This window comes from Anser cygnoides, chromosome 5 (genome assembly GCF_040182565.1).
Source record: "Anser cygnoides isolate HZ-2024a breed goose chromosome 5, Taihu_goose_T2T_genome, whole genome shotgun sequence".
Classification (NCBI taxonomy): Eukaryota; Metazoa; Chordata; class Aves; order Anseriformes; family Anatidae; genus Anser; species Anser cygnoides.
This window is the reverse complement of record NC_089877.1, coordinates 63,559,047-63,586,319: the sequence shown is the minus strand read 5'-3', so window position 1 is coordinate 63,586,319 and position 27,273 is coordinate 63,559,047. Positions and strand designations below refer to the sequence as shown.

At 53.1% G+C, this 27,273-nt stretch overlaps 2 protein-coding genes and 1 long non-coding RNA gene across 7 annotated transcripts in view; all 3 read right to left on the bottom strand.

Annotated features, from left to right (window-relative positions):
- Nucleotides 1-837: 837 nt before the first annotated feature.
- GNPNAT1 (glucosamine-phosphate N-acetyltransferase 1) lies at nt 838-8,358 on the bottom strand. Of its 2 annotated transcripts, none has more exons than XM_066998637.1 (6): nt 8,242-8,358; nt 5,792-5,979; nt 5,038-5,100; nt 4,252-4,379; nt 3,681-3,742; nt 838-2,352 (listed from the first exon to the last, which is right to left on the bottom strand). In XM_066998637.1, the coding sequence occupies exons 2-6, from the start codon at nt 5,961-5,963 to the stop codon at nt 2,205-2,207; spliced, it is 573 nt and encodes a 190-aa protein (XP_066854738.1). In that variant the 5' UTR covers nt 5,964-5,979; nt 8,242-8,358; the 3' UTR covers nt 838-2,204. The 2 variants fall into 2 exon arrangements, with proteins under 2 accessions (XP_066854738.1, XP_013049348.1); XM_013193894.3 differs by lacking the exon at nt 8,242-8,358 and adding an exon at nt 7,604-7,741.
- A 4,928-nt stretch (nt 8,359-13,286) lies between these two features.
- On the bottom strand, nt 13,287-15,286 carry LOC136791009 (uncharacterized). The gene is made up of 3 exons (XR_010832069.1): nt 15,138-15,286; nt 14,025-14,223; nt 13,287-13,421 (listed from the first exon to the last, which is right to left on the bottom strand). It is a non-coding gene; the product is annotated as an uncharacterized lncRNA (long non-coding RNA).
- A 2,428-nt stretch (nt 15,287-17,714) lies between these two features.
- FERMT2 (FERM domain containing kindlin 2) overlaps nt 17,715-27,273 on the bottom strand; it is a 47,377-nt gene continuing 37,818 nt past the window's right edge. For 2 of the 4 annotated variants that reach the window (XM_048066132.2, XM_048066134.2), the window contains 8 exons: nt 26,996-27,045; nt 25,426-25,550; nt 24,105-24,211; nt 23,584-23,805; nt 21,622-21,642; nt 20,974-21,098; nt 20,449-20,590; nt 17,715-19,075 (listed from right to left, as the gene is read on the bottom strand). In XM_048066132.2, coding sequence (XP_047922089.2) covers nt 18,902-19,075; nt 20,449-20,590; nt 20,974-21,098; nt 21,622-21,642; nt 23,584-23,805; nt 24,105-24,211; nt 25,426-25,550; nt 26,996-27,045 — 966 coding nt within the window. In that variant the 3' untranslated portion in view covers nt 17,715-18,901. The remainder of the gene's footprint in view (nt 19,076-20,448; nt 20,591-20,973; nt 21,099-21,621; nt 21,643-23,583; nt 23,806-24,104; nt 24,212-25,425; nt 25,551-26,995; nt 27,046-27,273) is intronic. The other 2 variants (XM_048066133.2, XM_048066135.2) reach the window with 1 other exon arrangement.

The window sequence follows — 27,273 nt, the reverse complement described above, 5'->3', positions numbered from 1 at the left end:
GTATCAGCGCTAACAGCATCTGCCAGCACCACGCAGAGCCATTCCCGCTCCTCCAGGGTTGGCGGCGTGCTTGGGGTAGGTGTCCTCTGAGCGATTCTAGGGCCTCTGCTTGTGAAGGGCCCACTCACGTAAAAACCATTCACCTTTCCTCAGGTAAAAAACCATTCACTCTTCCTCCAGAGGGATTCCCGACAGCCTCGCAGTTAAGCAGGTGTGACTCCGGAGGTGACAGTACCTTTCCTCACCCAGCACAGCTTCTCTACCTGCTACCCTTTCCATGGGGCAGTCTGACAGGGTTGAGAACATCGCCTGTGGTACAGAACAAAGCAACCTTCCCTGCTAAGGCCATGCTGATGAGCTGAATTCTTCCCACCTGAAAGCATTGTCACGCAGCCACAAAACCGAGTCTTCAGCCCAGCTCATTTGTCTTACAATCACCTGCTCCTCGCTTGCACTGATCCTTTTCATTAACTCTTAACGAGGGCCTGGAGCTATTTAGGTGGTGTAGAATCAGAGAACTCACAATCCTGTTTGAACTACTGGAAATTCCAAACTGCTAAAACCTGTGAGAAGCTGGGGTTGTGGCTGCCTCTGCGAGCCATCGCAGCTCAGATGCCTACCTCTGGTTTCAGGACAGGTGGCTGGGGGCAAAGGCTGCACCGCCAGGATGAGCTGAGGACTTCCTTTCAAGACTTGCTTCATAGAAGTCACGCTTGTAGGGACGAAACTGTACGTCAGGTATGCTTAAAGCCAATATGGAGTCCCACAAACAGTTTTTCGGTTTATGGAAAAGCAGAATAAAAGGTAGCAGGACAGCAAAATCAGAAACAGAAGAGATACAGTTGGCAGTCTTAATTTATTCAGCTTAAACAAAGATTTTTAAAAAATAATAAATAAAACAGACATTATCGAGGGAACACTATATTGAGTGGAGTACCATCAGGAACATTAAATAGAACCCCGCACCACGGCTTGAAGGAGCTCTCCACACCACAACGAAAGAACGTTTTGTAAGGCCTACCCGCTCACAAACAAGACCGGCTGTTCTGCAGAACCTTCGTGTATTCATAATGCCCTATTCATGGACGTGGGATTTGTCACTCCCTTCGCACAAAACGCTACTGTTGAAGTCAGGGCTTTGTACGTTATTTGCTTGCCACCGGGGGGCAAAAGTGCTAAAAAATCGTTTATCCAATCTTACAGCAAGAGGGATGCTCTAAGCAGCAGCAGCAACCCCTCGGGACCAGGACCTGGGATTTCCGTGCTGGGTTGCAACAGTAGGCAGAAGTGGTTACCGGCAAAACCACGGCCGAAGCGGCCCTGCAGAGTTCAAGTACAGCAAGGTGGTCGGATGTATTTGGTGAAGCTGAACGCGTTACTGCCTTCTTAGAGGCAGGCGTTAACATTCCCGCTGAGTGCTAGCAGAAGCCCCGCTAAGGGTGGGGCGTATTCTGCCTGTCAGGCATTCCAGTTTCCTTTGCCCTGTCACAAACCCTGGGTTTGTTTGTCAGAGAACATAATTATCCTGAAAACAAATCAAGTTATCAGCTAAAGCGCAGGGCCCCTGCACTAAAAACTATTTAGACTCACCATCAGCTTTATCAGAGCCCGTAAGGGCTCCCCCCTACCTGCACTAATGGTAACAAATTCAGATTCAGAAAATAGTGCCTATAAAACTTTAGGTACGCTAACGTCAACAGCACTTAAGTGAGGTTTCACGGAAAGAACAAATTCCCATCCTGTATCGCTAACTCTGCGTACGAGAAGCCTCCCTGCCCACGCTACATCATTCTTCAGTGAAGTACAGACCGGAGCACGACCCCACGAGCTGTACTTTGGCTACCAAGAAAAGAAGCGCAAACCTTTAGAAAAATACGATGCGAGAAAAAATTTGAGATAAAAATATATTCCTTTGGTTAAAAACCATCCCTTTAACAAGAGTCCTTTGTAACTCAGCTAGAACAAAAGAGCTTCACTTCGACTGAACAGTAGTAAAAATTAGTTCTAAGAGCTAACCCAGAGAACCCTTCTAAATTGTCAGTAAGTTGCCTTTTTTTGCAAGATTTACACATTTGATGTTCAGTATTTATAGGGATCATTATATTTGCAGCAATAAACTATATAAATTTTCCATTATTAGAACGGTTTGTAGCACAAGCTCCTCCACCAGCAGTCTTTACAAAAAAAAAAATCACTAGAAGTTCTTAATTAAAGAACCGTTGAAACATGTAGTTTTCTTCAGATACCGAGTAGCCAAACTTCTTATAGAAAGCCACATTTTTTGGCAGACACTCAAGCGTGATTTTGTAACAGTTCAGTCTCTTACTTAGTAGTGTAAGAGTGGATGTTAATCTGAAAGAGACAGAAAAACAGCAGTTAAAGGAAGTGGCCCTGAGCACAGGGCCAATGTGAAATTAGCTAAAGTTATCAATCATTTTTAAAAAGAAGTGCTGGGGGAAGTAAGTTTAACATAATAAAGACCAATTCAAGTGTTTCTAGTGCATTTCATCTTTGATCCTGTATTATCTTCTGTAGAAACTAGTACTCCATTTCGGGTATCAACTGATAGACTCATTCAGGTTGGAAAAGCCCTCTAAGATCACCTGGTCCAGCCTTTAACTGCCAAGTCCACCACTACACCACGTCCCTAAGCTCTACACCTACACGTTTTTTTTTGAAGACCCCCAGGGACGGTGACTCAACGCTTCCTGGGCAGGTGGTTCCAAGAGTTCACAACCCTTTTGGTGAAGAAATTTTTCCTAACATCCAACCTAAACCTCCCCTGGTGCAACTCAGGGCCATTTCCTCTCATCACTTGGTGACTGGGAGAAGAGACCGATCCCCACCTTGCTACAGCCTCCTTTAAGGTAACCGTAGAGCACGATGAAAGTCTCCCCTGGACCTCCTCTTCTCCAGGCTGAACAACCCCAGCTCCCTCAGCTGCTCCCCACAGGACTCGTTCTCCAGACCTTTCACCAGCTTCATTGATTTTCCCACTGGAAACGTTTGGTAGTCCCACCAATTTCACAGCCAGTTCTGAAGTCCCTCGCAAACACCCACTAACCACCGCGCAGCCCTTCCCCAGCCTCACACCTGCAACGCTCAGGTTTTACAGACTCTGCATTCTCCTTCAGTACACGGGATGGTTGCTACCCCAAGAAAAAAGAACAACATGCCAGAGTCTACCAGACAATTTTATGTTACAGCTTGTAAGAACCTCCGCCTGCACTCTGCCAGCTTGTGATAGCTTTTGGCTAAAATCTTGTAAGGTGTCTGGCTGCAGAGAACCTGCCCCGCTAACCCGCAGAACTAAAATCCTGCTCTGAGATCTGGTGAGTGATTCTGTTGCAGTTTAATCGAGCACTGTATCGTCTGGAGAGGGCAAAGGACAGCCAGATGGCAACCTGGGAGCAATAACTACACATTATCCCCACCACCCAGAAAGGGATGGGCTAACTTCAAACAACAGCTACCTCCCGTCCTGCCACACTGACTGCAGCTGCAAACTTTTCTCTTCTCAGAGAAGGTTCCTGCACAGACAGCTCATCACCACTACAGGTAACTTGTTTGCTGGCACTCATCAGTGTGTTAAGAAAACCAACAGAAACCAACTCGATAGGAGCTTGTGGCCCTGCCTGGCGTTGAATTGCAAAGACAGACATAAAAGATAAGATACTTACAGCTTACCAAGCTGCTTTCCTCTGCACTCCCCGCTTACTACTACGTCTTCTATCCTTCCTCTCTGTGAAAACGCAGAGAAGCGTTAGTCGAGCAGCACACTGATGTGTCGTTTCCCTGCTCCGCACTTGCATTTCTGCCTGCTTGGATACAATCCCTCCAGCAGGCGAGGCATTCACAACGCCCCTTCCAGCACCCAGCAGGTGCAGGGGTCCCACCACCACCTCTCCCCTGCTGAGGGATTTGTACCCCTTTAACTCCCTGTTTACACCTAGCTGGGACTCCCCAGCAGCGAGATCCGCAGCCATCTGCTCCATCAGAACCCGGCCTGACTGGCTGAAGAGCTCACTGGGAGGGAGAACAGGACAGGCATCAAATTGTTCTTTTTCCTTAAGAAAAGCCAAAGCTTCCTTTTACTACTTAGCTGAGCACCCGAGGATGGGGGATGCTTTTAAAATGCCTTTGTCACTGACTCAGCAGAAGGTACTTCAATTTAACACCATAAAAATAACGTGCGCGTATTCTGGGGACAGGGTCTTTTTTCCTCACTACAGCTGCAGGAAGAGGATATACCTTTGCACAGGAGTGAGTGAACTTATGTTCTATAACCAGCGTTGCTGTAGCAACGATCTGCCCGAGATTTGTATCTTCCACGACAGTAACGTAGTAATCTCCAGATCTCTTCATGTGCTCAAAGGTTTCTGTGGGAGCAGAGAAGAACAGTCACCGTTAGCCTTGGATTAAATTGCTGTGAAGTCTAACGCTTGCATCAGATTTGAATGCAGATCACAGAATCCAGGATCACAGAGGAGGCATGCCCAAAACATCAGAACCTGAAAGCTCCAGCTGGACCAACCCAGAGGTGGAACCAGGAAAAAGCAGGTATCAAGGTAAATGCCATTTCCCCAGCTGCTAAGAACACCTTCCTTCCCCAGCACCTCGGCAGATGGGAGCTATGACGAAGGCAGCAGTCCCTCCTGTAAGTTTTCTTACATCTCAAACTCGTGAAACACAGCTCAGCGATGTTCTGAGCTTCAAAGGCAAGCCTCAGCTTCACTACTGGTGCTTGCAATAATTCATCCCAAACAAGCCATCATCAAGCGTTCCCTTCTGCCAGGAAGCTAAAGCTCGGTCTCAAAAGCGAGGACACAACCTAAGCATATCCCAGCCAAGAAGCCCTTTGGGATAGCTGCAGCTGAATCCAAAGCTGGGTGCCAAAGTCTGCCTCAGGGGACTTGAACTAATAAATCACTCTGGAATCAGGCAGTCAGGAACCTCACACCCAGGTGGATTTGCTGTCAGCATCTTCTGGTTCCCAGCAAGCTCCGTGGAAATGCCAAGAAACGATGATATACTCACTGATAAACTGCTCTGGGCTCACAACTCCCGTTTCAGTCAGCTGACCCAGAACCTTGAAAAAGCCTGTTTTATAAAAGGGGAAAAAATAGAGACTCACTGAGGGACAGAGACACACAAAAAAAAACCTGACATGGCCGTTTGTTAACATCCCTGCGGCATCATCTAATTCAGCTGTGTGTAAAGGCCTGCACTCCGCATATTATAGACTGTAAGCTTAAAATCAAACAGACCGTAAGCAATGCAGGATCAGCTAACGCATCAGCAGCAAACTGCAGCTTGAGTGCAGAAGAAAAGATGCAGACATTTAAGCAAGAAAAGGCTGAGGCTGAAATTAGGCAATAGTTAGCTGTCTGTTCAGAACAACCTTCTCCTCCTGTTACAGGTGTGAAGAAGTCTACATACGCTAAGAGCAGCGTGCTGGTTCACGTTACTTTTATATTGAGGGGAATAACACGAACAATTCTACTCCCCCTCTAAAGCTGCGGTGAATAGGAAGCTGTGGATTATTTTGAAAGACTCGACTTGAATTTTACGATTGTTTTTAAGGCCATTAGAACAGTAAAACCAGTTCTGGGGGTCACCAACACAGCAGCTATCCAAGGTGCCAAGTGCTCTAACACCTTACTGATAAAAATAAATAACTCAGATCATGTAAAACAGGTAATCCTAATCTACTGAGAGAGAACGGAGGAATACGTATTAGCTAGTGCAGCACCCAGCTTTTGTTTGTGATGATCATGAAATAGGATTCTACCTCGATTTACATCAGCCGTGCAAAGCGGTCTCATTACTAGGCCATCTCCTGGCTCCAACGGAGAAATAGCAGGAGAAAACGTCGTCGTGTTCTCGCTCCAGTCAAGCTCGTGAAGAATACTCGGGTCAAACATCGGCGTGTCATCAGGCATCACGGTTGCAACAGGCATCATGGCTGCGAGAGGTATTCTGAAACAGAAAGCACGCGGGTAAGGAACATTCTGCTTTTCTACTGTTTTAATCCCTAAAGATGCAATTTCTCCAGATTGTGTCGTGCCGTTCCCCAGGGAGGTAAAGAAAAGTGAATGAAACCCAAACTGCTCTCCACTTATCTGCAACTGAAGGTATTTGACCTTCAGAGTACTGGGACGCTGGGTTAAACAAAGTGCACGCACATTGACGCAGAGCTAAAAGTCAACACAAACAGCCCTTTCGTGTTCAGCCAGGAAGGTTCTTCCTCGCAGAGAGGAAAAAAGAAAGATAAGAGGTTAACCTGGACGTTTAGCCTCTACAGCCCTCTGAAAAGGAAAGCTCCTGCACTATGAAGAACCCTTGCTGACATATTGTTCACCAAGCACAGAAATGAACACGTGCGCAAGTTTTCTTCCCATTGGCAGCGGCTGGCAGGACTAGTGCTTTGTTTCCAACCCATCCCACAAACACGTAGGATCTTGGCCAAGAGCCACCGCACCACACCTGTGGAAACACGGATGATACAACAGCCTGCACACATGCTTACAGCCCATATAACGTTTCTTGCGCAGCCTTGTTTGCTCTATTTATTAAATCTAATGCTATCTCAGCTGTAAAGCGTAGTGCCTCACTGCCCCTTAACAGGTGAAACGCAGAACTGCCAGGACCGTGGTGAGACACCTGTTAACGATTACCGAGGGATCTGGGAGTTGCACGATTTAGAATTTGGGATACAAGGAAGTAAAGGGACATTTTATTGACCATACAGCAAATAATTTCTTTACAACAGGAATACCCGGTAAGGTTCCTGGTACGAACAGAACCTATCATGGGAAATTCCTAGAATCATAAAGATTGGAAAAGCCCTCCAAGACCATCTGGTCCAACCATCCCCCTACCACCAATGTCACCACCAAACCATGTCCCCAAGCACCACGTCCAACCTCTCCTTGAACACCCCCAGGGACGGTGACTCCACCACCTCCCTGGGCAACCCGTCCCAACGCCTGACCGCTCTTTCTGAGAAGAAATGTCTCCTCATTTCCCACCTGAACCTCCCCCAGCACAGCTTGAGGCCATTCCCTCTAGTCCTATCACTAGTTACCTGTGAGAAGAGGCCGACCCCCAGCTCCCCACACCTTCCTTTCAGGTAGTTGTAGAGAGCAATAAGGTCTCCCCTCAGCCTCCTGACTAAACACCCCCAGTTCCCTCAGCTGCTCCTCACAGGACTTGTGCTCCAGGCCCTTCACCAGCTCCGTAGCGCTTCTTAGAAGGCCTTTATACATCTTCAGATTCACTTCGCTGCACCATAAAAGATGCAGTAGTCACACACTTTCACGTGGTTCGAATTAAATACACTTTTTTTTTTGCTGTTAACGATGACTACTTCTCAAAATAAGACACAGCACGGCCAACTCAGCACAACTACAGCTTGGAAGCCCCAAGACTGAAGGGCGGCTTTGGAGAACCAACTGAAAGAGGTCCTTAATGAAAATACAGGCATAAAGACACCTCGGTTTATGCCGCCCTCTGGCATACACCGACCGCACTCCCACCTCACTCTAACACGTAACTTTAAGACGAAACCACGCACTTACGGCACCGAAGCAGCCCCTCTCACCCCGTGTTACGCTCCCAGACGACGGCAGGCAGGCCGGGGCGCTGAGGGGAAGGCTCCGCGGGGCAGGGAGCCCAACGGGGAGGGGGGGCGGTCGGCAGGGGGGCCTCTCGGCTGCTGTCGCGGTCCCGTCAGGGCCCCCTCAGGATCCCGTCAGGGCCCCCTCAGGATCCCGTCAGGGCCCCCTCAGGATCCCGTCAGGGCCCCCTCAGGATCCCGTCAGGGCCCCCTCAGGATCCCGTCAGGGCCCCCTCAGGATCCCGTCAGGGCCCCCTCAGGATCCCGTCAGGGCCCCCTCAGGATCCCGTCAGGGCCCCCTCAGGATCCCGTCAGGGCCCCCTCAGGATCCCGTCAGGGCCCCCTCAGGATCCCGTCAGGGCCCCCTCAGGATCCCCAGGGCCCCCTCAGGATCCCGTCAGGGCCCCCCAAGCCCCCTTAGAACCCCTCAGAGCCCCCTCAGGACCCCCCAAGCCCCCTTAGAACCCCTCAGAGCCCCCTCAGGACCCCCCCAAGCCCCCTCAGAACACCTCAGAGCCCCCTCAGAGCCCCCTCAGGACCCCTCAGAGCCCCCCAGGACCCCCCCCAAGCCCCCTCAGAACACCTCAGAGCTCCCTCAGGACCCCCCCCCGCCCCTCACTCACCGCCCCGCGCACGCGGCCCCGGCGCCAACCGCCGGCTTAGCGCCTCACGGACGTGGCAGCGGGGCGGGGCCCGGCGCGCACGCGCGGCGGCGCGCAGCCAATCGCCGCCCGGCTCCGGCCCTTCCCCCGCCCTCCCCTCCCTCTCGCTGACGAATCATCGCGCCGCCCCTCGCGGCTCGTGGCCACGCCCCCTTCCGTGGGCGAGGCCCCGCCCCTCGCGCAGCGCTCCCGCCTCGGGGGGGGGGCGGGCAAAATGGCGGCGGCGCTGAGGGGATGGGGGGGGGGGGGAGGCGCTGAGGGGAAGGGGGCGGCCCTGAGGGGAAGGGGCTGGGTTAGGGTCACAGGGCGGCGTAGCAGCGCCTATAGGGGGGTTTTGGGGGGTCTCTGCTCGCCTGACAGGGTTTGGGAGGGTGGGAAGTAGGCACTGAGGTGACTCTGGGGGAGGTCTGGCAGGAAGGTGTTAAAAAGGGGGTTGGAAAAAAGCATGCAGGAATGGCTTTAAACATGGACATCAGGGGGATACTGACAGGGTAAAGGGGAATGGCTTTAAACTGAAGGAGGGGAGGTTTGGATTAGATATTAGGAAGGAATTCTTCACTCTGAGGGCAGTGAGGCACTGGCGCAGGCTGCCCAGAGGAGCTGTGGGTGCCCCATCCCTGGGGGTGTCCGGGGCCAGGCTGGATGGGGCTGGGGGCAGCCTGGGCTGGTGGGTGGCATCCTGCCCGTGTCAGAGGGGTTGGATCTGGGTGCTCTTTGAGGCCCCTTCCAACCCAAACCGTTCTGTGCTTCTATAAAAGTGAGCACCGCCTGCTTCCCCTGAGACCGCTCAGCGCTTTCCGCGTCGCACCTTCTCCCTGCCTGCTTTCTCGTTACAGCCCGGTGGTTTCAGTCAGGCAGCTGCCTTTCCCATCAAGATTTTGGTATTTGTCGTGGCTAACTTCAAGATTTTCCAGTAGGGGATGTGTAAGACCAAGGCCCGGGCCACGTGAGGTCAGTAAGGATCCATACGGCGCTTATCGCAGCACAGCAGCAAACCACGAGGCGGTTCTCACAGTACTGCTGGTTGCTCTGCACACATTTCCCGGCGTTTTCACTGGGGTCTGGCCTCCAGAATTCCTCCAGGAAGCTGCTGGTGACTTTGCAGGGCTCCCTCGGCTCAGGAGGGCCTCACGGTACCTGTGGAGGGGTGCCTCAGATGAAAGCGCTGTACAAAGGTTTCCCTTTCACATGAGGATTTGCAGGTGGTGGCAGCTTTCATCGTGAAAATGTTGACTGCTTTGGTCTTTTTTTTCTCCTCTGGGGGTTTGATTTTGGAGGAGGCTCTGTTACTTCCCTTGAGCAAAACCTGCTGTCCAGTGCTGGGATGGGCTTGCTCAGCTTTCAAAGTCTGGTGGGGGCATAAATGAGTGATATTTTCCTTTCCCTTCCAATAAAGAAAATGTTAGAAGAGAGATCAACTGGAGATGCTGCTTTATAAATAGCTGAGGTCAAGGCGTGTACGTAGCACGGGGCGGGAGGTTTGCTGAGCAAAATAATTACACAACGTGCTCCCGAGACATGATTTTCATTTTCCATGTTTCTTCCCCCTGATACTTCACCCTCAGCATGAATCACTCGGTTACCGCGGAAACGATCGACACTATTTGGTTTTTACTTCTTCGGCCCCAGTGACCGGATCACACGCCGACCTCCCCGGGCTCAGGCACACCCAAAGTCTGGGGACGATGCGAGCCTGGGCGCTGCGCGTGAATCACCGTGACTGCGAGCCTTCTGCTGCAAGGGGAAAGCACGAACTGGGCGTGAGCTTCCCCCCCCCGCTCCTTTTCCATTTCCTTTTGTCTGAGGGAGAAGGAGGGCTGGAAAGGTCCCATCCGTGCGAAGAAATGAGCAGCTTATCCCAATTCCACGTGCAAAAAGAAACTGAGAATCACGGCTTTACGGGTTAAAACAGCGTCGCTGTGAGTGTGGATGAGTTCCATCGAGTGAAAAATGGCAGAAGGGGGTTTAGCTTAACTCCCTCCGCGACGCCTTTTCTCCAGGGGAAAGATTTACAGGTGTGAGGGAGGTTTTGCATTTTACCCAGGTAGCTGTGACAAATCCAGGCTTTTAAAAAATGAAATTGTGCCCTAACAGCTCTGTGAGAACGACCACATGGGGTCAGCCCAGCTCTCCCCAGCGGGGCTCGGCGCAGATGGCCGGGACCCGCGCAGGAACAGAGATTTTGGACAAGCCTTCTCCAGACACATCCTCCCAGTTTCCGGCAATCAGCAGCGCGGGGACATCCTGACCCAGGATGTTCATCTGGCCCCTGGTATTTAATAGCCGAACGCCGCTCTCCGTGCATGTGCCTCAGCTCCTGACCTCCAGAGCTCCCAGAGTGCCGCAGCATAACGGCTCTGAATGGGGAAAAAAGCCTTCAGTTTGTTTAAAACTCCTCTTTTATTAGTCCCGGAGACCGGCCCTGTCCTATTTACAGCCACAGGTGCTGACTTCAGCTTGGCTTGAGGACAGAAACCTTTTTCACGTGCGGATTTTTGTAGCGGCATGGGCCTGAACCAGAGCAGGGAAACGATCTGGATGGAAAAACCTCCCCGAGGGAAGGGGAATTTGCCAGGCTGCTGGTGGAGGGGGGAACAGACCCTCTTCGGCTGGGTTTACAAGCAGTGAGTGAAGAAACCCCCCCCCCCCCCCCCGATGGAAGCAGCGGGGTTTTAACCCAACCTCAGCGCCTCCAAAAGCCTCTTCCATTCCAGCAATGTTTTAGGGAAAGGCTGCTGGCACTCGGGGATTAACCTCTCGCAAAGGTTTGCTCTTCACACCCTCCCAGGGCCCGTAACCCCCCCTGGCAGACCCTGTGCCCACCCCTCAGGCAGGGCAGCTGGTTTTCAGTGCCCCTCTCTCCTTATGCAGCGAGCTTGAAGCCCTTTCTCTGATTTTAGCCACATCGGAAGGAGACGGTGATGCTCTTAAAGGCTTTCTGAAGAATAAGTGAGTGTCTGGGGAAGGGCTCAGCTGCTCTGTGAACACCCCGGAGGGTCCCCGCACAAAACAGGCCTCGTTTCTTAGCACGGTGATGGGAAGTGGCCGCGGAGAAGCTCCCACTTCTAGAGACATCTGTAAGACCCACGGTGGCTTTCCAAAGGTCAAGTGATTCAGGTCAGCGAGGATTCACAGCAGCCAGCAGATAAATCTCCACGGGACCGCCGAAGCCAGGATTTGGTTGCAAAAAGCTGAAATAAAGCGTTTCCACTCGTGTCGCAAGCGCGCTCGTCCCCGCCGGTTCCACCGCGGCGGATTTTGTTTCGGAGCAAAAGAAAAGAGCAAAGTGATATCCTCTGGCTGCTCCGCGTCTGCCAGCGCTGGAACAGGGCGATTACAAGGCAAGGAAATTGCAAATTCGTGACCGCAAGACGGTCGGAGAGACGGGAAAGGAGCCATGCACTTGCTTGATGTAAATGTCTGAGTCCGAAACACGCCCTGCTTTATGAGGAGAGAAAAACGCGCTCCCCTTTCATTTTGCCATATGACACAATGCAGCAAGAACGAATAAATCCTTGCCACAATAAAATTGTTTACGTTCTGTTTTGGAAACACGCTCGGGGCTCGGTCTACCTAGGGACAGGCTGCTCTGGTTCTTTTTACCCTCTCGCAGATCAGGCTAAATCCACCCACGGCTAAATCCCGAGCGCTGGAGGTGCTGCCTGCAGGAGGGCTGCCCGAAACAGCTCCGGGCGCCCGGCTTTCACAAAGGACCCGGCACCTTTAACTCCAGAGGAAAGGGAGGTGCTGCCTCGTCTCCCCAAACATTGCCCGTGGGTGGGTAGCGATAAACGAAATACCTGCTAGAACTTAATAAAGTCGTAGGGGAAAGCTGGCAGCCCTCCGCGGAGCTCTGCCGCGGTCCAGATGGCCGCCTGGAACTTGGGAAATGGTATTTCTTCGGGGCTTATGATAACATTAGCGCAGTCATGGAAGGAGGAGTGCGTCTGGAACACGTCTACCTCGCTGGGAATAATTATCCGACCTGGAGCCAAGAAGCCGAGTATCGTTTAGCAGCCGGGGGGGGGAGAAAGGGAAGTGTCAGGGAGCACAGGTGCGCGGCACCCCCTGCCCCGGCCGTCGCTTTCGGAGGGGAGCCGAGGGCGGCTCTTGCACCCCCAGCCTGCCCTCTGCAGAGGCTGTTAGGAGCCTGCGATCGGCTCCTTCGGCTTTTCTCCTGCCTCCTGACCACGGCCCAGGAGCACATTTATTATTTATTTATTCATTCATTCATTTATTTATTTATTTATTTATTTATTTATTTATTTAATTTTCTTGCACGGAAGATCCCCCCCCCCCGAGCCTACCAGCATCGCCCCTCGTTACTTCTCGGACATCCCAGCTCGGACTCCAACAGCCCCCGGGGCTGGAGCCGGGGTTTGGGTCGGACTCGTGGGGTCAGGCACGGATCCGGCCCCAAGCTGAGAAACGGGGAACGCAGCCCAAACGGTGCTGCTCTTCCCAGAGAGCCCTGAGCCTGGACATTTCCAGTCCCCGCGGGTGGGGGCTCACCTTCCCATCCGCCGCAGGCAGGGCACGCCCCAGGACAGCTCTCCCCAGCCCTCCTGCACGAAATAAGCACGCTGTGGCTTTGATAAGCCAATTTATTTGGGTGGATTAGGGAATAAATTAGAGCTTTTCCCCTTGTCCCTTCTACCAAACATAATCTGTCGGAGCCAACGTGGCATTTGTCTAGTGACCGTGCCACCTCACCCACCATCCCATCGGTGGGGGAGTTAAGAAGACCCACCCTGTACTTCCTAAGGGTTTTGTGTGTAAGACCTTGATTGAATTCAGAGATTGACATTTTCCCCTGTGGATTCCCTACGTGTGCTGCAGCACAGCCAGGCTGCTCTGGGGCAGGGGGCTCCATCCTGCCGCGGGCAGTGGGGTCCTGCCCGGCCCCCGGGCAGCTCGGCAGGCTCTCTCTCTGTTTACCCACCGCGGTGGAAACGCTTTTTCTTCCGCCCGGGCTGCGCTGTGCGAGCGATGATAAGAGCCGGGTTGTTAAACAGACGCCGAAACCGCCGCTCCTCGGCTCCGCGGAGTTGCGAGGCTGTGGAGAACAAACCAACGGCGGCCGATGCCCAGAGCTGATGGGCACAGGATGGGTCGGGGCTGCGGCTGGCACGTGTGGCGGCCTGGGAAGGACGGGAGGAAGAAATGCCCCTTCATCCCTCCTTCCTTCCCTCCATCCCTCCATCCTTCCCTCCATCCCTCCCCTCCTTCCCTCCATCCCTCCATCCTTCCCTCCATCCCTCCATCCCTGCATCCCTGCCCCTCCATCCCTCCGTCCTTCCACCCTCCCACCCACACCCGGGTGTATTCACATCCTCCATCCCTTCCATGCTGCGGTTCAGCTGGATGCAGCTGGGGGGGGTGTGGGAATTTCCCAAATTTTCCCCCCAAAAGAAGCCCCCCCCTCCAAGTGCGCGGGGCAGGGATGCTGCCTGGCTCCAAACCAGCCCCAAATCCGGCGGGATCAGTCCTAGGACTGGGCGAGATGCGAGGCGCTTCCCAGCTCGTGTTAGCTCTGACCAAACCTCAGGAGGATCTGCTTCCCATGTGTTTAATGACTTTAATGAACTTAATGAAGCCCAGTGACACCCTGGTGGGCAGGAAGGCCGGGACGTGCCAGGGACGGAGGTCGCTCAGACCGAAAGGGCAGCGATAACGCGGGGGCCGAACAATGCAACGCTTCTGCCCTTGGTCCTGCTTTCCGAGGTCCTCCCCCTTCCTCTTACCTTGTGGCGCGGCGGGAGGGGAGGCAGGAAATCCTGCGGGGCTATTTTTGAGCTCGGGATTAATTCGCGGAGGGGCTGGGATTGACCTGGCCGTGGAGGGCTGGCGGGTTGTGGGATGTCCCAGGCAGCGCCGGGCTCCGGCGGATCGGGGCCAGGCTCGGGGTGATGGAGAGCTGCAGGGCTGGGGGGCTGCTTAGAGCTATGAAAAATATATATATATATACATATTTTGTTAATTCTGCAGAGAAGAAAAATATTAAAATCACTTTTTGGTCCCGGGCAAGGGACCCCGCCAGCGATGTCCCCGCTCCCAGGGCCCCTCCGGGACCCGTCCCCTCGGCGCTGCTGGAGGTCTCCCACCCGTCTCCCTCCCCGCCGTCACTTCCCCTCGGTCCCAGGCGTGTTCCCATCCGCTCCTCCTGTTTCTGGGAAGGGGAAAAACGTTTGGGAGAGAAAGGAGCAGCAGCCCTGCGGCGGGGCCGTTTGCCGTCGAGTCTGGTGGAAGCAGGCGGTGCTGGGCTTGGAGCAAACGCACCCCAAAACCCAGAGCAAACGCACCCCAAAACCCAAAGCAAATGCACCCCAAAACCCAAAGCACCAGCCTCGAGGTGCCTGGCAGCGCACAGCAGCTCCGTGCTCGGGTGCAAATCTGCGGGGAGCGAGGAATTCCCCCGGCTGGGGACAAAGGGGAGCGGTTCCCAGCCGGCACCGCCGTGAGTCGAGTTTGTGACCCAGCTCCTCGTTTATCTCACGGCCCCCGTTCCCAGGCAGGAAATAAAACCGCAGCCCGCTCGTTAGGGGCTGACCATCTGCTGACCAAAAGCCAAAAAAAAAAAAAAAAAAAAAAGCCAAAAGCAAACCCGGAGCGAATCCTGCATTTGCTGAAGCTGCCGCTTTCGCACCCGGGGTGGGGTGGGAGGCTCGTGCTGGAGCTCCCCAGCAGCCCGCCCGGTGGCACGGGATGGGGCAGGGGTTTTGGGGTGCGATTTTGTCGCTGTTTTACAAGAGATGGGTGTTCGGGCTGCAGGGCTGGGGGGTGTTAAGGTACCGGGCCCTGCTCTGCCAAGCTCAGCACCCCCCAGACGGATGGAAACCTTCAGAGTTGTGTCTTACCTGCAGGACAAAGGCAAAACTTTCTGGGTAATTTCGCTCTCTGGCGGGTTCCCACATATTTGAGTCGCTTTAAGATAGGGGGTTGGCATTTCCAAGCCCATTGGGCTTGGGAAATGTTTTGATGTCCCTGTGTCAAGCTAAAAAAACAAACAAACAAAAAACCCTAAAGTGGAAGCGCCGCAGCTTTTTGCACGGGTCAGATAAACTGCAGAGCCAACCGCTGAGTGGATGCAAGTGTTTTGGGGTGAATTGGGTGTGCTTTTGTTTCAAATTCTTCCTAAACCAGCGTTTCCCGTCAGCATTTCCCCAGCAGGAGCCCTGAGCACCGGTCGGGGAGCTCAGGAGATGCTGAGGAGCAGCTTCCAGGGGACGTCTGCTTTCAGGCCTTTCAAAGGGATGCCACTGGGAACAGGAGCAGGAGCGAGCCCAGACCACATTATGCTGGCACTTACTGGAAAAGATGTAAGCAAGGAGACACCTTTTTTTTTTTTTTAATGCCTAACATCCAGCAGATATTTATAGGTCTTTTATCTCGTTAGTGCCTCGGTGCCGCAAATAAAAGCGCGCGGCGCTTTCATGGTACTTAAAGCAATCAGATATAATCAAGGCACGGGCTTGCAGGAAGGTTTTTGAGCTGCGTGAGGATGGGCACGGATCAGGGCAGCCCGAATTGAGTTAGGATGGGTCGGGGGGCAGGAGGGGATGCAGGAGGGGGGGCTTACCAAGCCGTATGGGTCTTTTCCTTTTTCTCTCATTTCTTTTCCTTTCCCCCCGTCAATCACCACCGGTGGCAGGGAGCAGCATCCCCTGGCCCTGCCTGCACCCCGGCCCCGGAGTGCTGGTGTAATCCCATTTTTTTTTCCACCTCTGCTGCTCCCTTTGGTTAAACCAGGCTTTCAGCAGCCCTGGTGGCTCTGAACGTGCCTTCCTATGGAGTCTGCCAGAAAACAGTCGGTGGCGATCGTTTTCCCCAGGTCATGCACTGGTTTCTGGCTGCCCGCGGCGAGCCCTGCCTGAAGCTGAGTCAGGGCTGAGGCACCCCCACGCTGGGTTTCTCGCTGTGACTTTTGGTTTGGTTTTTCTCTTTTGTTGGCCCCAAAGGGCCATCCGCAGCCGGATTTCACCACGTCAGCACAAGAAATCCAGCACCGGCGCTGTACGGACAGCAGGAGCCGGGGTCTGGGTGCCTCGGTGTGCCCAAATCCCCTTGGTCTTCGTACCAGCCAAGGAAGGAGCCTGGCCGTGGGGCTGGGCACCCTGCTTGGGGGGGCCCTGCTGGGCTGGGGCTGGGCCAGGGGCACCCAGAGGTGACTCAAAACACCCCAAACCCACCACATCCTCCTCAGTTGGTTCCCTTTGACTCAGCATCACCCCCCCAGCGATGTTTGATGCCTACAGAAGAGCAAACAGCCTTGGCCCTCCTTGTCCTTGCCCCACTGGCTGCTGCCTGTCCCTGGACTCGAGCATCGCCTCCCCCCATCACCCTCCCCAACCACCCCACAACGCGCTCCCTCTGCTCCTCTAACTGCTTCCTTCTCCCTCCTCACCTCGTGCCCGATCCGGCCCCATCGGTGCCAGGCAGCCCCAGCACTTACTAGCCTCGTGCCACAATTTATCTGCTGCTTCTCCGGACTTCGAGGTAAACTGCAGCTCAGTTATTCCCCCCCCCCCCCCCGCCCCACTCCGACAGCTCATTTTAAGCTGCAGTTTTTCATCCGAGGGGAAGGGAGAGGCAGCCTCGAAAACCCAGGCCCCCCCCCTCAGCCTCCCCCAGAGCCTGTGGGGCTCCTGGCGTCCCCCATCCCTGGGGGCAGGAGAGCGGCCTCGGCCTTCCCACGCCCCAGCGCCGACCTCCCCCCGCAGCCTCCGCACCGTTTCCTGCGCCCTCCGCGCCCTCCGCCTCCCCCAGCTGCACGGAGGGACATGGGGACGGACATGGGGACAGATGCGCCTTCCCCCACCTCCCCTCCCCTCCAGCACAACCTCGTCCCTCTTGTAGAGGGGGATTTTTTTTTTTTGGCTCGCCGTCCCCACCTCCCAGCCCTCGCCGCGGCCCACGTGCATCGACCCGCGGGCAGCCGGTGGGGTGCGAGCTCCTGGGGGTGCAGCTCCAGCAAAACCAGTGGGAGAGCGCACGAACTGGAGGGGAATGCATGAACTGGAGGGGAGGTGCAGCAATGCAGCAGCGATGGCGAAATGCCTGGCTTCCTCCCCGCCTGCAGCGAGCAAACCCGGGGGAGATGCCGCGGGCATTGCGTGCGTCCTCGCCCAGGGCTGGCATTGCTTTCTCGTCCCCATCCTGCCCCATCAGCAGCTCTGCTGCGTTGGAAAAGAGAACCTGAACCCGTGAGCTGGATTGTGCCCTTCCCAAAGGGTCCCTGTCCCTCTCTCGGGGTGTTTTAGGGTGGCCCCGAGGCCGCTGCACAGCCTGGTGGTCCCTCAGTCACCCCTGTCACATCCCCTAAATCACCCCCCGGTCACATCCTCAGCCTTCAAACTAGGGGCAGGAGGAGCCCCAGGGGAGGGAGAAGGGCTTTGGGGGCGCAGCACAACCACAGAACCCAGCAACGGCAGCGGTTAAATAAAAGATTTGACTTTTATTTAAAATAAAATGCATTTATACATAGTCTTGAAACCGCAGACTACGGGAACGCAACACTGGTTATTCCTGGCATCAGGAGGAGCGGGCCACCTGCTGCCGCTAACGCATCCCCTGCCCGGGGCCCGGCGCTGAGGGTCTCCTGGCCCAGCTCCGAGGGCGTACTTAACTTAGGTAAAAACTGGGCTGAAACTGGTGGGTTTGTTGGTTTTTTGTTTGTTCCCCCCCATCCCGCCCCCCTTAGGTTACTCCCCTTATCCCTTACAGGCATACTACAGTTAATGCTGATACACCAGATCTATGCGATATTCTAGCTGGCTTGTGAGAGTAGTTAAAAAAAAAAAAACAACTGTACAATTTTATAAAATTTGTGTTTTTACATTAGTTACACAAAATCTATACTTCATAGACCTTTACTTCATATGGTAATGAAAAAGTTTGCATATCATAGGCAGAACAGTGGCTATGCTGGTGAATACTAAAAGTGTCATAATACAATATGGTGTAAAAATAAAAAAAAAAAAGACAATATAAATGATTATCAAAAGGAAAGTTAACAAATAAACCAAGCTATAACAGACTAACAGAAGGTCGTCTTCAAGGCCACACGCAGCTATCTCCAAAATAATGTCAGGCACCTGCAGCAGTCCTGGTGCATGTAGTGTGAAAGGAGAGATCGAAATTCTACTTATGGGTAGGACAACTTCCGAACAGGTCAAATTTACAAAATAATAAAAAAAAAAACAAAACCAAAAACAAGAACACAAAAAAAAAAAGAAATAAAACACTCATGCATTAAACATGATAAATAGACTTCATATAGTTAAAGCCCTGGATGGCTTTCAAAGAAGATGGCTTAGAGTTAGAAATTTGGCTATTTAAGGTCAGTCAAATCTGATCCCGATCTGCCGGCACGTTCGGTATCTAAAGGGGGCAGGCGGCATCACCTGGCCCAGGCACGGTCTCGTTACAGCAAATTAACAGAAGTGCTCATTAGTGCACACAGATTAACTGGTCTGGTAATGCAAAAATTTTCATGATAAAAAAAAAAAAAAAGATACATTTCAAGCTTACTTTATTAAGCAGCATATTTCAAATGACAGCTTTTTAAAGTTAAATATTAATATGGCCACGGGGTTTCCTCTCGGCGTACAGTACGTGGGCCTCACACCCAGCCGCTGGTCAGTTTGTAGAACATCTCCTCGTCTAAGCTCTCGTTCTGGTCCTTCGCTCGCGTCGACAGGAAGATGTAGCCGCCGATGAACTCGTGCACCACCTTGCAATCCACCTCCGTGCAGATGAAGGACACCCGGACGTCATCCGCAAACTCCACCGTCACCTAGGGCAGGGAACCACGGCGTGAGGGGCACCGCGCGCATCCCCGCCGCGTCCCTTCCCCATGAACCGTTTGTGCTGCCCGAGAGAAACCCAGCTACATAAACTGTGCTGCAAGCATTATTGCTAAAATTTTTGGGGGCAGAAAAGCCTCTTGCTGGGAAGGAGCAAGCCTCCTTTGCCTCAGAGACCGTTAGAGAGCGTGTTCGTGCCTCTCGGCGCTGAGCCTGTGCGTGCGCACCCTGCGCTTTACGAGAAGCAGAGGCTGGACACGGGACTGTTAATAAGGGCTGCGATTTGTTTCCCGGTTCCCCTGCGAGTGTATTGTGGATTTATACGCTAAAGTTTTGCTATAGGAATGTTTTACGGGGTTGGGGAGCTCGCTTCAGAGTGACTGCACAGCCTGCCCATCCCGATGCTCAAGAATTTTTTGTCCCCCCGACGCCAACAGCTCTGCAGGGGCAATGCCGGGGTTTTCCTGGCAGAAAAAGAAGATCTGGGCAATTCGGGTACAGGGGTTTGCAAACTGGGTCCAAACAAAGACCCCGAGCCTGAATAATTCTGCCAGCGGCTCTCAACGTGCCCTGAAGCATGCGGGAAGAGCCTTCACACTGGAAGCCTTCGCCGGGTGCTGCGCTGGGAAAGAACACAGTTTGTGCACCCAAACGTAGCCATTTGGAAAAAAAAAAAACTATTTTGGAGCTCAGTGAAGTGCCTGCTCTTGCTTTGCATTAGTTACAGGAAAGTCTGAGCTGAGCCGCAAGTAAATGGGTTTTAATATGGATAAAGGCTCAGCACATTGCTGTTACTGGTTAGGATCGCGCCTGAAGCTCAGTCCTGAAGTCTGATTCTGTTTCACTGCCCTTGAGTGGGTGTTCGGAGAGACCAGGCCAAAACTGCTACGCGTTAAGTGTGTAACCGGCTTAGTTAAAGGTTGAATTCTTTCCTCGTTTTTAAGGGTCACACTTGGCTCCACCAGCAGCTCAGACAGACTCTGATGGATCTCCAGAGGGTGGAGGTGGGGAGAAACTGTTTTATGTGAACACAGAAGGACGCCACTCCAGAGCTACCTCCAGAAAAAGGGGCTGAAAGCTTTAGTAAAACGTGTTATCGCTCTGCCTGTTTCCAGCAGTGCACCGTGACCTTCCAGCCAGCCTCGTGCCAGCAAACCGCCTCCCAGAAGCCACGCTTTGGAAAACAGCAACAAAAATCTGACTTTTTAAAAGCTGATGTGCAAAAACTGACAGCAATGTCTTCTCCACGTAAGCGGGGAAGTGGCCTACGTGCGTAAAACACCGAGCAGAGGGCCCTGCAACCCTGCGGCGCACACGTCTGGGCGCAGGGCACGAGGTGCACAGCTGGGATCTGCCCTCTTACCATTTTAATCTCCCAGTTCACGTTCCACTGCTTCATGTTGCTGAACCGCCACGTTTTGACGGCGTCGCCCGTGCTGGCGTCCATCCGTATCAGCCGGTTGTAGGCGATGCCGATCAGCTCCTCCTTCTTGCCCCCCTGGAACCTGCGGCACGGCGAGGGATTAGCAACTGCGAGCTAACGCGGAGCTAAACGTGTTAAATCCAGCAACCCAGTTAACTTCTAAAATATAAATCGACGTGATTAACACCGACACAGTCAATGCGATTAGTGCTTTTAATTTCGGTTCCGGTGCAACTTCACAGCCCAGGATGTGCCACCGGAGAGGTGTGAAAGAAGGGGTGCATTTGCAGGTCCTAAAAAGTACGTGCAAATCCCCTCTCCTTGGAGAGCTATGGCTTCATTCTGACCAGATGATGGATTTAACCCAAGGATGTCATTCCCAATCCCAGGAAAATGCTCAGATGGCACACACGCCGTGTGTTTATTCATGGCACACACCCTGCTCTGCCCAGCATGCCCACTGACCTTGCGATGAAGTGCGTGATGCCAAATTCGGGCAGCGATTGCCACGCTTGGATAAACCGCATCTTTGCCTCGATGAGGCTCATCTGGGCGACGTTCTGGTGGGCCTCCAGGATGCGGGCCGTGATCTGGGTGCGGTGAGACACGGCGGCGTTAGGCACAGGGCTCGTGAGCGGCGCCTCCGGCACCCCCCTCGCCGTGGCCACGCCAGCAGGCACAGCTCGGCCGGCGCTGGGAACGGTGCAGGTCAGCGCCGTTATCAGCAGTGCAGATAAACGACAATTTCTACCCCGAGGACGTATTTCAGCTATTGCTGCTCAAAGAGCGGGACCACGGCTGATGGAGCTGCTTTTGCTTAGTGTCTCCAGACACAGAAAGCAAATAGAGCTCTGACCTGTCTGAAGGCAGAGAGCACTCAGACTCATTTAGTTTAAGACGCAGGATGTGAGCAAACGGCAGGGCAAATTTCTGGTGTAAGGTTTCTACTTTCGCAGCATAAATCACTGGGGACCATTACAAAAAACAAACGGGGCTAGAGTTTCTCAGGGAGGATGGGTTTTGTTAGTTTTTTTCACTGCTGCTCTCACAACCAAAGGGGGGTCTAGACTATTTTAAGTTTTTTAACTTAATTTTATTGTTGCTGTCACTTACCAAGTCTCTTACATAGCCTGGCTGTAGATGGCAAGGCAAAAAAAAAAAAAAAAAAAAAGAAAAGGAGGCAGAAAGAAAAAAAGCGATCAGAAATATGGCAACAAAGCAAAGAAAAAGAGCAAATTATCTGCAAACCAAAGTTCAAGCCAAAATAAAAAAAAAAAACCAAACCATGCACAATTTCGTAGGCAGAAAAGCAGCCAAGGTGAACGCAAGCGCGGAGAGGGGACAAGCGAGCAGATTCGCCCCTCGTGCCGGTGCGGTGCCGGCTTCTCGTGGAAATGGTTTTGATCGGAGAATTCCTGCTCTCCCACTCCTCTCCCTGCCTCTGTGCAAACTCAACTCTATTTATTTGCACGGAAAAGGCCTTGAGCTCAATAGCTGCTTTTATCTGAGATACGCAGAGAAATGATGGAGATGCTGCTGGGGTAAGAAGCGGCTGCGGGATGCCACCAGCAGAGCCAGGCGCTGCCTGGGGACAAGGCAGGGACATCAAACCCCTGCCAATTCCCAGCTCGTGCAGCTGAGAGCCCTGAATGCAAATGTTTTTTTTTACTTTCTTCTTCCTTTCTTTTTTTTTTTTTTTTTGCTTTTAGTATTTGGCACTCCTCAAACCCAACCTGCCAAGCCTACACTGCTGCAGCGGCACGTGGAGAAAAACAACCCCTGAGCGGGTTTGGGGCTGCTGCGTCTTAAAATCATCTTGCGAGACCCATTGCCAGCTCCCATTTTGCACGTCCTCCTCCTCCCCTGTGCCGGGGCACGGGGGGACCCTCACAGCCAAATTCCTTGCATTCCCTCCTCCCTCTGTCCTTCCTTCTGTCTGTCCCTCCCAGCCACTCCCAGCAAACAGCCTCTGAGGCTGCAAACTCTGCCCCTGGCCACATTCGGCTGATGCCCACGGGGTGCTGAGCCAGGCAAGGGCTCCTGCTCGTCCCCACGGTTCGACAGGGGTTATTTCCATAGCGAGGATACCTGCACGGTAAGCAAGTTCTGCGGGCTAATATTTTTCCAGGTGCCTCCATTTTACCGAGTTCAAGCCTAGAAGGTATTATATATGTTAAAACTGGATATTTATGCAGCCTCTCCTCCATCCAAGTGGATATAAAGGCTTATTCAGAAGAATAATAAGGGCTATATAAAATATAACTCCACTGCCAGGAAATCATCGTGCTGTGCCAATAAAAAGTTATATTTTTCCTGCTTCTCTGAGTTGTAGCCTTCTTCTTGGTTTTGAGAGGTCGGATACAGCACGGGCTGCGGAGCTGCAGCCGAACCATTAAGTCACCGAAAGGCCACGGAGCAATGCCTTCCTTATTTCTGCTGCTGAACTGAAATATAATGTCTTTCAGAATGCCATGCATTTATTTCTACCACAAAACAGTTCAGCTCTGTCATGCACGGACTGAATATAGTGTGGAGTTCAAGCGCAAGTCACAGCAATTTAAAATGAAGCAATGTTTCAAAGACTGGCATTTTGAAGTAGTGGAAAAGCGAAGAGAGAAAAATGCAAACCACGTTACAGCCAAGTCTGTACAAAGCACTGCAAGCAACTGCAACTCCGCTCATCCTGAGGCTTCCCGCGCCCGCTCTGTGCAAACTTCTGATCCCAGCACCGGGATTTGGTCTCGCTGCTGGACCCGACTTTGCTGGATTTTGCTCCAGCACCCTCCTGCAGCGCCGCGCGCGGGGTGAAAACAGCTCCAAGAGGAACCAACACTGATTGCTTCCCCACAGCCCAGGCTGCTTGCGTGCACGTCACCTATCAGCGTAACGATGGTGGTGGGTGCCATTCCCTGCTGCCGGGTCCGCGGACTTCAGTGGGCGCTCGTTTTAGTAACCGTGTGCATCCAACCCAAAGGCGGTGTCCAAACACGCAGCGTTAACCGCCGGCTCCTGCCGAAGCGGGCGCGTGCGGAGCCCGGTGCGTACCGAGGCTGCGGCGAGGCGGCCGGCACCTACCTGCTTGTTCTTGTACTTCTTCAGGTAGCGAGGAGACACCAGGCACTCGGGGTTGATGTCGGTCGTGATCTGCTCCGGGATCAGCTGCGGGTCCGGGTTGAGGTGCTGCATCTTCAGGAAGGAGAGGATGTTCTGCACCTCCATGCTGTACGAGCTGTCCGCCATCGTCTTGCCCTTGGAGGCGAGGCGGCAGGCGGCCATCCAGCTGGCGTACTGCCTCTCCTGCAGCCCAAACGAGACCCGTGCACCATCAGCAGGGGGAGCTGGCACCGTCCCCCGCCTGCCGGAACACCCAGTGTCCTTTTTGGGGAGCCTGGTGCGCAGCCACAGACGGACAGAACCCCGCCGCGACACGGACGGAGGGACAAAACCAAGTGGAGGAGATGCGGCACTCCCAATTCAGGCTGCTTGTAATATCAGCACCGAATACTTCCGCACGCAAGCGTGCTCTGGGGTTTTGTTTGTTTTAATTAGCAGCAGCTAAATGGCCCACGCCACGCGGGGCGAGCCGACGGACTTACGTTGTCACAGCGAAGCCAGATTTCGTTCATTCCCTCCGCAACGGGGATCAGGAGTTTGATGTTGAACTTCTGACCGGAGATGTTCACGTCGGGGGTGACTTCACATCCTGCAACGAGGGAGCCAACGTTCAACGTGCGTGTAAAGACGTGCGCTTCAGCAAGGGGGAGGAAAAAAAAGGAGAAGAAAAGGCAAAGCACTCCAGCTAAACTCTGGCAAACGGCTTCACAGGTCTTGCAGCAGATCTCCTACGGGACAAGCGCTCCATGTCGCAGGGACAAAACCCCTGACAGATGGCTCTTTTTCCAAGTGGAGGGAAAAAGAGGGAAGCAAGCAAGAGCTGGTTTGAAAGCAATGAGGCTGAGGCTAACACCTGCCCATTGGACTCATCTCCCAAACCTTCCCTGGCCTTGGGAATGGACCCAACAGCCTGCAAACACTACGTGACCCCTAAATTTTCATGGAAGTGCAGGAAGAGGTGGCTAGCTGGATCCTGAGCCCTTTGTCACTATTCTGGCTGGGCTCACTGCGATCTTTAGTGGTGAGCGTGAGCATCACGTTTTCGGTGTCTGCAAAGGGCTACGAGCCATTGTGCCAGCACGGGGGTGGTGAATTGGGACGGCCAAGGAAAATATGCCAAAAGCTCCCTAAATGTACTGCAGGCTGGGATTCTCAGGGCTGCAGCCTGAAGTCATTTGGCATCGCAAAATTTGTCTGTGTGGTTAAAAAAATAACCTTTCTGAAGTTTGGTCGCTCTCGGAGGAGGGATGTTTGACTCGACATAACAGCAGGCAGCCAGAGGAATGTGAAACCTGGTGTGCAAGGCTTGTGGGGAGCACCTGAGCGAGGCTGCCCACAATCAGTGCCAGGGAGAGGAAGAAAAAAATATTCCAGGAGCAGAAGGAGAGCACGGTCTGCTCTCTGCAGCTCAGTGTGCTCAGGCCCATTCTTTGCTGTTGGAGTTGGTTCAGCAGTTTTGAATAGCTGTGATGAAAAGGAAACTGGGACACTGTCTCCTTGGGCTCACATAAACCTGCTTGGCTTTGCTCTCCAGCCGAAAAATGGGCTGGTCAGAGTGGGGAATGCCCAACAGCCGTGCTACTGAGGAGGTGGCAGCACTTTCTGACGGGCCTGTGGACCACACACTTGCTAGACATCTAAGTCTATAGCACAATATCAAACCCAGTCACCCTCTTTCCTTCACATATGTATTTATCTAGCCCTAGGATGGCATGCCAGGAACACAAACGAGTGGAAAGCCAAGATGCAGCAGTGGCAGACAATTACCGGAATTCCTTGCAAGCGTGCGTATGCTGCTCTTACCTCTCAAGTTCATCTGGTGGGCAGGTGTCCCGTTGGCTTCCTCTTTGCTCTTGTAGCAGGAGATGGAGGTATCTTTGAAGGTGCACCAATATGGCTTGTAACCTTTCAGTGTCAGCTTCTTGGGCCTGCCAGACAGGTTGATGGACATTACTGTGCAAATCCGCGGCTCGCCAGGCGATGGGGTTTGGTTCAAGGGACTGCTCAGCTCCTAGGCCAGCTGCTGCACTGGGAAACTCGTGTCACCCGTGAAAAGCTGCTGCCAGCAGCCTGGGGGATGTCCAACCCCAGGACAGCCCCTGCCGGGGAGCTGCACCACCACGTGCTGTCCCTAGAGTCTCTGCAGCACCACCAAGGACACACGGGGATGTATACACACAACACATACACATAATAGTGAATATATGCAGCTCCTCCCTGATGAAGCACGACAAGAGGCACATCCAAAATAGATTTCACTCCCGCTCCCTGTCCTCAAGGGACAGCAGCAATCGGGCTGCAAGTGGCCACTTGCCACGAAGCAGATGCAGAAGTTAGGCTGGCAAAATGTGCAGGCAGCAGAGGTGAGATGCCCCACTCCCAGACTGTCCGCTGGTGCCTTTATGGTGTCTTTTGGACTCAAATTGCAATTCTCAGGGTTTGAAGTTTGCACCCAACAGGAGGAGGGAACCAGCATCTTCTTGCGGTTCCATCTTTTCTCCTGACCACTGGTGCTCCAATTTGTGAGCAATTAGCAATTTGAGTTGTGCCTGATTTTATTGGCAAATAAGCACATCAAAGGAAACAAGGAGGTTTTTGTCTGATGGTTTGCTTTAAGGGGAAAAAAACCACCCACTCCGAAGCATGGCGCAGGCTCCAGCCTTGAAACTTTGCCCCAGTTGGAGCAGACGCAAGCCTGGAGAGCGGGACCAGCCTCATTACCACACGTCCGCAGAGGAAGAAAAGTGCTTTTCAGCACGCAAGTAGCAGCTTCTGGCTCCAGAACCACACGATTATGAAATAAAGGCTTGTTAGGGAGCTATTTCGCTGCCACCGCTTTTCTTCTGCTCCTGTTCCTACTCTGTGAAATCTCATCAGGTTTATTCACCGTCTCCAAACCGTTCCCCGTCACCTGTGCTGCAGCAGGCAGTGGACTGCAAAAGGCAACCGTGGCTGCCAAAGTGCTAGCCAGGGTCCAGCTGCTGCCGTTCCCAGTTTCCACGCACCAGCACCCAAGTTACAGCAAAATTAACAAAGCCCATAAATCCTGAGCGCACCTGCCGGGGTGGCTGCATTGGGTTTGATATTTAAGAAGTGATCAGCTTCGGGATCAAATGGGTTGGCTGGGGACAGCGCGAAATACCCAGTGACTGTGCCAAGTGCCGGATGAAGAAGTAAAAGGTTTTAATAGCGAGGGTGCCCAGATGCTGTGAGCTGCGGTAAAACAGCTCAGTGGTTTTTTCATGCACCATAACACAGCGGTGTGCGGTGAAATCTCAAGTCAGGAGGGGGAAGAAACGGGCATTAGGCGTCAGGCCCATTAATTATTCACTGCTCTTACGCCTCCCAAGCACCTCTTCCCATCAGTACTTACTTGAATACTTTAATGTAGTCGGCGAGCTCCGGGATGGAAGTGATGTCACCCTGAAAATAAAAATGATCCCCTTCAGTCACCTGCCGCAGCAGAGCCCAGGTAGGTGGGGGCCCCGCGGTGGGGAAGCACACAGAGAAAATCTACTGCACAAGTGCTTTTTGGAAACCAGAGGACAATCTTTTATATTTTTTAAGGAATTCCTGCTGCCTGTGTCCTGCGGAGCCAGTTCCCAGCCAGGTCACTGACTGTCACACTGGCTCGTGCTTGTGCAGGGATTT

What these genes read in the sequence shown, in the direction of transcription:
- GNPNAT1 (XM_066998637.1), bottom strand. Translation starts at nt 5,963, where the DNA reads ATGATGCCTGTTGCAACCGTGATGCCTGATGACACGCCGATGTTTGAC. An exon ending in CACGGCTGATGTAAATCGAG is followed by an intron (nt 5,101 to 5,791) that starts GTAGAATCCTAT and finishes TTTATAAAACAG; the next exon opens with GCTTTTTCAAGGTTCTGGGT. An exon ending in GGAAAGCAGCTTGGTAAGCT is followed by an intron (nt 2,353 to 3,680) that starts GTAAGTATCTTA and finishes TGTCTCTTTCAG; the next exon opens with ATTAACATCCACTCTTACAC.